We start from the raw sequence: 9,289 nt of genomic DNA on the forward strand, positions 1-9,289 counted from the left end.
TTTCCAAATAGAAATTTGCTGTAAAGTCTTATGGCTTTATCTGAAAATAAATTGAGAATTTCAAAGGTAGCCGTATGAACTCCTAAAGTAACTGCGATGTTTTATCTTACAGGATGTCATATTTGTTGCAGACACAGCAAATGCGATACTGATGTCACTTCAAGACAAGTCTCTGAATGTTCGAGCCAAAGCAGCCTGGTCCCTGGGCAACCTGACAGACACTCTGATTGTCAACATGTAGGTGACTCAGCTTGTTTTCCCTGGGTGACTTCCGAGGCTGAGGTCCCAAGAGGATATCTCTGATCCCTACAATGAAAGGATTGTTAGTAATACTCTTCCCCCATATTATGCAGTCAGTCTTCCTGCTTCGTTTTGCTTTATATTCCCCTTTAAGTAACAAAATTAATAAGCTGTTCTTAACATCTATTAGGAATATATTAAGACATATATGCATAAAAATACTGTATGCTGATATAAGTAATATAGCCATGTTATAGAAAAGATAAAAACAAAACCTTAGTAATGGTTACCCTACTTTTTAAATATAGTTTCTGGGGTTTTTTTTTTTTAAGAAATAAAAAAATCCAAACAGTACAAAGGGGTATTTTTTTTCTTATTCTAACACCCCAGTTCCCCTCCCCAGAGGGAACTTGTTATTCATGAACAAGTATCCTTGTATAAGTAAAATTTTATAAGCAATCTTTTTTATTAAATCCTAAATAAATTATCACAAAGTCATTACTGTGTGATGACTATGTAATCATTTCTCTATTACTGAACATTGTTTGAGGCTTTAGGCTTGTTATATTCAATGAATATTTTTGTGCATGAAATCTGCATTTTGAGATAGATACTCCTTTTGAATACATTCCTAGATACAGAACTATTAGATCAAAAGATGTATACTCTTAAGTTTTTGATATAATCTGAATGGATTTGTTAAGCTGTTTTCCCAAAGTTCTATAGTTATACTAAGTGATATACTTTTATATGTTTATACTTAAGTGTGTTTCACCTTTTAACATGTTTTTACCTGCTTTGGGTGGAACAGGGAAACACCAGACCCAAGTTTCCAGGAAGAGTTCTCTGGTCTCCTGCTCTTGAAAATGCTGCGATCGGGTATAGAAGCATCGAAGGATAAAGACAAGGTAGATTCTCAACAAAACCTAGTATTTCTCATTTAGATACTTGATGTATGATAGTTGCAGCATAGCTGGTAGCTTAGTGTGGTGTGATGTTCTTCGAACTATCCTACCAGATGTACCCTGTTTAAAGGCTCAGGATATAAAGTGGCCCACTCCACACTTATGTAGCTTCTTTACTGTCTCCTATCTCATGGAAAACATCAGTGCCCAATGTAATACTACATGATATATTCAGGCTGATTTTAACACTAACCTGTTTCTCAAAAAAAAAAATCTTTAAGTAGGATTGGTAAGTCAGAAAGATGAGCAGCCCCTGCTTTGAATAGTTCCTATTACACTAATAATAAGTTTTAAAAGCGTAGGCCTGGGCTTTAGGTCAGGCAGACATGGATTCAAGCCCTGGCATGCCCTTTAGTAGCTGGGTGACTTTGGTGTATTATTTAACTTCTCTGAAGGTTGGTTTTCTCATCTATAATGTAGAAGTTGTTACATATACTTCACAGAATACTGAGATGCCTTATGTTAAAGCACCTGGCACGGTACCTGACCCATACCAAGTGCTAAATATAGTACAGTGGCTCTGAAAATCTGGTAATCACCTGGGAAGCCCTGCCTCAGAGTAATGTAATCAAAAATTCTGGAGTGAGGGCTTGGCAATTGGTTTTAGAGACAAAAACCAAAAAACTTCCCAGACTATTCTAGTGTGCTGCAAGGTTGAAACATGCTGGTCTAGTAGAAAAGTATTGGTTCTGAAATTCCAATCCTATCTTGTCCTGTCGTCCCTGGGCCGTACAGTCCATCCCTGTAAAACGAGAAAGATGAAGCTCTCTGAAGTCCAGGCTAGCACTAAAGAAAAATCATCAAGAGAAGCTTCATATAATAGAAACTCACCTTTCTGCTGGCTCAGAGTGATGACCAGACAAGACCTTGCAGAGGTCTGAGGACTTGCTTTAAAAAGTCTAGAACCCTCTGGGTTTTTAAATTTCTAAAAGTATACTTTCAGAAACATCTCTTTGGCAAAACAGATTTCTAAGGCTTTTACATTTTATTCTAGGTAAAAAGCAATGCAGTCCGGGCCCTTGGAAATTTGCTTCACTTTCTGCAACCCTCTCATATAGAAAAACCCAGATTTGCTGAAATCATTGAGGAGGCTATCCAGGCCCTAATTTCTACTGTTCTAACTGAGGCTGCGATGAAAGTCCGATGGAATGCTTGTTATGCAATGGGAAATGTATTTAAAAATCCTGCTCTTCCATTAGGTAAGAAAGTGTCCTTTTTCTCTCTGGTGGAGAGCCTCTTTGGACAGCACACACCAATCTACATTGTTATTAAAGATATTTGTCACAATGTTATTTATCACAGTATTAGAAAAAAATGGAGACATACTGAAAACCCAAGTTTAGGGGAATGGTGAAATAAATCATTATATATACAATGGGATCTATAATGAGATATTTCACTGCCATTTAAAATTATTTACAAAGAGTCTTAAATCTTGGAAAATACTTCTGATGTTAAACTAAAGCAGGATATTAAATCATTTCTATAGTATGATCTCAATAGATGGGTAAAAAAAAGACTGAAAGGAAATTGGCCTAATTATAAACAGTTGTTGCCTCTGGATGGAATGATGAGTAGGATTTTTTCTGCTTTCATTTTCTAAATTTTCTACACTATGCATATATTAACAGTCAAGAAAAAAATAATTGAAATGGAAAAAAGAGGGTACAAATTGGAAATCCCATCTGAGCTCTTGGTAAAGAAATGGATGCTAAATATAAGGAAGGCATCTATCCCTAATTAATGCCATGCCATGTACCTTGATATATCTATCATTTGGGGCTAGTAGCTGCTTAGATACATGGATCATAACCTCCAAATCCCATTCCCTTTGAATGCCAGCATTGACTTTATACATCTCTAATCTCTGACAAGATTTAAAATCTAAGGGTACGTTCCTGGAGAGGAGAAAACCACGTAGAACAGCAGAGCATGTGTCAAGTCGGGAAGCTGGCTCTGCTCCCATCAGCTGGTGGAGAAGCAGCCTCATGGAGGCTTATTTCTAAGCCTTCATTTTCCCTAGGAAATAACCTGGGGCTGACCTTGGGTTGGTATCTGCCTTCTGGAGACCCAAGAAACCCTTGAGACCAGGGGACCTCAGTGGTTGGTTCCTACCTGCCTGCGCTTGCCCTCAGTTTACTGGAGAGAGAAGCTGACCTGAAGAGAGGGAACTGCATGACCTACAGGGAAAGGGGAGCTCCACAGAGGCAGTAAGTTTGAGAACTAAAAAGAATGGAGTGGCAGAGCTGGCAGAAGCCACATGAGAAGAGGGAGCCAGGAAACAGACAAAGGATAGTGATGGGTCAGAGAGCGAGATTCTGGGACCTCTAACAGTGGCCCATTGCAAGTGGCAGTCACATCCACCCAATGGAAAGGGCCTGCTCCACCGTCTTCAGAAGCAACAGAGAAGTTGGGAAGGGGTAGGAGAGTTAGAGAAGCTGCATTCTACTCTGCCACCCATCTTGAAGAATAAGGACACCCCAAAACTGGGTAGCGGTAGCTCTTGTGAGGAAAGGAAGAAAGCAGGCTAATTTCCTAGGGCCTACAGGAATGGAGATAAGACAGAAATCTGGGCATCTTATTCTTAAAATTAGAAGTTTTCTTTTTGTTTGCAATAAAATGCATGACTTGCTATGGCCAGAGCAGCATCTAGATGCTAATCTGAGTGCTAGCACAAACAGGGCTGTCACATGCAGTTGTGTGGCTTGCACACCGCTCAGAAACGCCCAACTGAGAGGACAGATGGGCTACAGTTCCAGTTCATGCTCCTACCACCAAGCCTTACCCCCCTTAGGACAGAATCCTCCTGGAGAAGAAGCCTTTCCTAAGTCACCAGGGTCCTATCTTGGGTAGCAGAGGCCCTAAGCATGCAGCTGACTGGTCTTGGGAAAGAGGGAGGTTTGAGGGTTGGTACTTGGCCACACACCCAGGATCCCACAGTTAGTCATTCACCACCCTGATCTTACAGAATTATCATGACAGTAAAATGAACACATGAAATGACTGTCTTTAGCACTAGTGTATGTGCTCCCTTCCACCCCAGTTATTTCTGAGCCTTCATTTGTTTTAACGACTGTGGGTTTTTTCTAGGGACAGCCCCATGGACCTCCCAGGCCTACAATGCCCTGACGTCAGTCGTGACATCGTGTAAGAACTTCAAAGTACGCATCAGATCTGCTGCTGCCCTTTCCATCCCAGGCAAGAGAGCGCGGTATGGGTCTGTTGACCAGTACGCTCAGATCTGGAATGCGTTGGTCACTGCCTTGCAGAAGAGCGAAGATACCACAGACTTTTTGGAATTCAAGTACTGTGCCAGCCTGCGGACCCAAATCTGCCAGGCACTGATTCACCTTTTGAGCTTGGCCAATGCCTCAGACCTGCCCTGTATCAGAGGAACCGTTGAACTGAATGGGGATATGGTCCGGTCCTATATCCTACAGTTTTTAAAATCAGGAGCAGAGGGAGATGACACCGGAGGACCCCACAGCCCACAGGAAAGAGACCAGATGGTCAAAATGGCCCTGAAACACATAAGCAGCGTCCACACACTGGCTGGAGACACATCCAAAAGAGCCATCGTGGGCTTTTTAGAAGATACCCTGGCTGTTTATTTTGACTCATCTGGATCACATGTGGCAGTCCTAGAGTTAAAAAATCAGTGAAGATTCCACCATACTTTCCAGATGTTAAATATAGTCATAGGAAGATACAAGCTTGAGCATAAGCTATGTGGGATTTATTCTTAGAGGCAAAACAGTCCCTTCACTATTGATTTAGGATACATTATCAGCTATTTCAGTTTTCTCAAAGGGCTCCCTTTGGTTCTACTGCATTGGCCATGGTTAGGGTTGTTGGAACCTCGGACCTGTGCAACCAGGAGCCAAGGAGTTGGGTTGTAGTGCAGACCAAGCAGACTGGGGGGTTGTGAAGGATGTTCAGTCTCAGGAAAAAAAAAAAGGTAGAAGGATTTAGGAATCAGAATGTTGTATATTGTGTCTCCAGGGATTGTTTTTCTTTTATAATAAACTAATTTAAAAAGTGTGTCCACAATCTTCCGTTCTTATCAAGTTGTATTTATAGAAAGCTGCAAGCAGAGCTGCTGTTCAGCCAGTTTGCAGTGGTGCAGCTGCACAGGTGCTAAAATACTGACCCAGTTAGTTCCTCCTTGTTTGTAAGTAGCTGCTGCTCTGAGCTCCCTGAGCGCCAGCCCTGGAGGCCCTTCCACACCCTCCCACACTGGTAACCAGAGTTAACTCCCAGCAAGCAGGGGCCTCTAGTCTAGGCCACACATCAACTCCTCCCTGAATTTCCTAATGCCCTTCAGGGGAGTGTGGGCCCTTATGCTAAATTTGTGGTGGTTTTGTCACCTTCTAATTTGTGCCTTTAAAAAAGGATTGTGGAGTTTAGTTGGTTACAAAGAGAGGTTTCTAAATTATATTTTAATAATGCCTAAGTCATTAAGTAATTTCTACTGAATAATTTATATTTAAATTTTGCATCTTTCTCAATCACCAACAATTTATTAGAATTGATTTCAGTTAGGAATTTAGGGATATATAAAATGATTAAAATATTCCATACTTATATTTAATGTAGGATAAAATATAGAGAGTGGGTTTCAGTAATATTTAATTATTGATATTTAGCTTAAAATACACATTTAAGGGAATATGTCTTCAGTTTTTCTCCCTTGCCGTTAAGTTCTCTTCTCTTCCCTCCTCTAATATGTTGTTGGTTGCTCAGAAACTGCTGTCGAGGCAATGACTAGGGAACACAGTACTCAGGTTAACTAAAGGCTCAATGTTCCACTGATACAGGACCAGTTGCCAAAGAATTAAGACGACAAGCACAGTAAAAACAAACATACACCACCACTAGGGAAAAGAATCCTTATTCAATAAATGGTGCTGGGAAAACTGGATACCCACATGCAGAAGACTGAAACAGGATCCACACCTTACACTTCTCACAAAAATCAACTCACAGTGGATAACAGACTTAAACCTAAGGTGTAAAACTGTAAGAATTCTAGAAGAAAATATTGGAAAACTCTTACAGACATTGGCCTAGGCAAAGAATTTATGAAGAAGACCCCAAAAGCAATTATAGCAACAACAAAAATAAATGGGACCTGATCAAACTTAAAAGCTTCTGCACAGCCAAGGAAACTATCACAAGAGCAAACAGACAACCTACAGAATGGGAGAACATACCACATGCTACACATCCAATAAAGGGCTGATAACTAGAATCTATATAGAACTCAGGAAAATCAGCAAGAAAAAATCAAACCACCCCATCAAAAAGTGGGCAAAGGACACAAACAGAAACTTGTCAAAAGAAGACTAATAGCCAACAAACATGAAAAAATGCTCAACATCTCTAATCATCAGGAAAATGCAAATCAAAACCACGAGATACCACTTATCTCCAGTGAGAATGGCCTTTATCAAAAAGTCCCAAAACAATAAATGTTGGTGTGGATGCAGAGAGATAGGAACACGCATATGCTGCTGGTGGGACTGCAAACTAGTGCAACCTCTGTGGAAAGCAATATGGAGATACCTTAAAGAGATACAAGTAGATCTACCATTTGATCTAGCAATCCCATTACTGGCATCTACCCAAAAGGAAAAAAGACATTCTATAAAAAAGACATCTGCACTCGAATGTTCATAGCAGCACAATTCACAATTGCAAAGATGTGGAAACAACCCAAGTGCCCATCAATACGAGTGGATTAATAAAATGTGGTATATGTATATAAAAAAAAAACCATATTGAACATTCTTTAAACTTGCTTTTCTTTGGAGATGATTCTGAACATGAATTGTTACAGAGGGCCTAGGGGACTACGTCAAACCTGTCCTGACCTATCATGCATCTTGGAACTCCCTTCTCTTGAATACATTCTCAACACCAGCTTCTGTACCTGTCATTTTCAAAACAGTAAAATGTGGTATATATAGCTTATTACTCTGGTTCTTTGAGTTTTCTCTGGTGAGTTTCTTGATAAACTATTTACGAAATGGCCTCTAGTGGTTTCATTTAATGATCTACTCTTATCCTTATCTTGAATAAAATCTCATTTAAAAAAAAAAAAAACCTAGCTTCTATAAAGGTTTCCAAGTCCCGACAATGTTTGTTCATGTTTGTGTGCAGAAAAAGAACAATGGTTAAGCACCTGCAGAAATTCCAGGAATTGGGATACCTGCTTCTGTCCGGAGGGGCTGGGGTACCAGCTTCTGTCCCAAGAGGCCGCTGATTCTCTTCTCACCATGGTAGGGTGGGTGTGGGTATGCTGGGGGGCGGGAGCTCCTCTCATACCCTGGGCTGCTGTCTCCAGAAAGATGCCCTGGTGAGAAGAAGCCACATGGACAATAAAGAGAACTTACTCTGGTGCAGAAACAGCAGAGAGCATGGCTGATTCAGAATGCCAGATTCTAAACTTTCTTTTGATATTTAAAAGACAACTTGGAGAAAGGATCATCGAGGCACAGATGGCTAGAGCCTTTGTCCATTAGACTGATAGCATTGTGCGACGTCACTCTTCTTCCTCTTTGAACCTTTCCTGTGGCCAGTAAAATAAACCTATTAATTCCTATCCCCTTCTAGAACTCAAGCAAAGCACCCATTTGTAACCTCTTCCATGGTATTAATGGTAAAACAGGTGTCCTACGGTGATAGAAACTTCCTGTAAAACACCAGGGCAAAGTCTCCCATGATTTTGATACTTGTATATAAATATAAACAGGGAGCAAAATGTCACCATCTTTCCACCATAAGAGGTAAGTAAATTATAGTTACTGTGGTTTATTCAGTCTTTGCTTCACTGATACAGTGCAGTGGTTAAGAGCTTGGGCCTAAATCCTGGCTCTGCGGCTTTCCATCTGTGAATCTCTCTTGTGCCTTAGTTTTTTCATCTGTAAAATGGGGCTAATAGAGCCCACTTCATAAGAATGTTATAACAATTAAATAGTTAAGACATAGAAAGTTCACAGAATAGCTTCTGGTACTCAATAAATGTCAGCTATTTCCTTGAATTTTCAGAACAGTAGGCAGAAATACTGCCAACGCATCATGAGCCTGTTTATGATGACAATTACACAGCCTGATTCCTCTGCCTTCTGTTAGGTGAGATGTCAGCTGGGACACCTGGGGAACCTGTGGGAGAGGCACCACTGCAAGACCTCTGTAGCCCTCTGCAGACCAGGCCCCTCCCAGGGCAGGGAAGGGATTAGGAGTGGGATAGGCCACACACACCGAACAGAGGAGTAGGAACCCTGTCCCGGTTCCACCTCATGGCCAGTCCCTGACAGCCAATCTTCAGGAATGAAGATCCAGCTCACACAAGCTCTGGACTTACACTTGGGTTTTAAAGGACATCTCTGCTACTCAATAACTGTGTCCTTGGACAAGTCACTTGACCACTTACCTATGAAACGGAGATAACAGTACCTCACAGAGTCGTTCAGGATGGTGCCTCTTGTTCCTCTTCTTGGGTGTCTTCCTGGGGCTTGAATGTCTCTGCTTCTCACTGGAGTGGGATCTTGGGGAATGGTGTCTGTCTGCTTCTAGGACAGACCTCGAGTCCTCAAGCCCAGGCTAAGGGGATCCTCAACTTCAGGGGACAAAGACATTATGTTAGGGGTGGGGCCAAAGTCTCAGATAGTGAGCATTCATTCATTTGCCATTTCTGTCCAACACATCTGAGGACCACAGCACTGCAGCCAGGAACAGTGGCTCACTGGACTACTAAGGGGGAGGGGGACGTGGTGACACCACCTCTTTTGGGCATAATTCCTGAAACAGCCCCTCCTTGAGAATGATTGCTTTGCAGTCTCCACCATGACCAACCAGGATTTACCGTCAGAATCCGGTGGTCCTATTCGTAAAATGTTACCACATTAATAGGTCAACTAAGAAAAACCAAATGGTCATTTTTATGGATGCTGGAAGAGTGATAAAATGCAGTATCCTTTTCTGATCAAATTTTTTAAAAAAATTTAAAAATACTACATTAGCATAATAAAATATATCTATCTTAATAGTGACTTCCCTAAAAACGTCAGAACCAAGACAAG

The 9,289-nt window shown here is 41.1% G+C and overlaps 1 protein-coding gene across 1 annotated transcript in view; it reads left to right on the plus strand.

Moving 5' to 3' along the window:
* HEATR6 (HEAT repeat containing 6) overlaps positions 1-5,235 on the plus strand; it is a 33,069-nt gene extending 27,834 nt beyond the window's left edge. The window contains exons 17-20 of the mRNA XM_012648697.1: positions 113-237; positions 1,052-1,148; positions 2,200-2,404; positions 4,296-5,235. Of these exons, the coding sequence (XP_012504151.1) occupies positions 113-237; positions 1,052-1,148; positions 2,200-2,404; positions 4,296-4,867 (999 nt within the window). The 3' untranslated portion in view covers positions 4,868-5,235. The remainder of the gene's footprint in view (positions 1-112; positions 238-1,051; positions 1,149-2,199; positions 2,405-4,295) is intronic.
* The last annotated feature ends 4,054 nt before the right edge of the window (positions 5,236-9,289 follow it).

This window comes from Propithecus coquereli, unplaced genomic scaffold (genome assembly GCF_000956105.1).
Source record: "Propithecus coquereli isolate 6110/MARCELLA unplaced genomic scaffold, Pcoq_1.0 Scaffold291, whole genome shotgun sequence".
NCBI classification, from domain to species: Eukaryota; Metazoa; Chordata; class Mammalia; order Primates; family Indriidae; genus Propithecus; species Propithecus coquereli.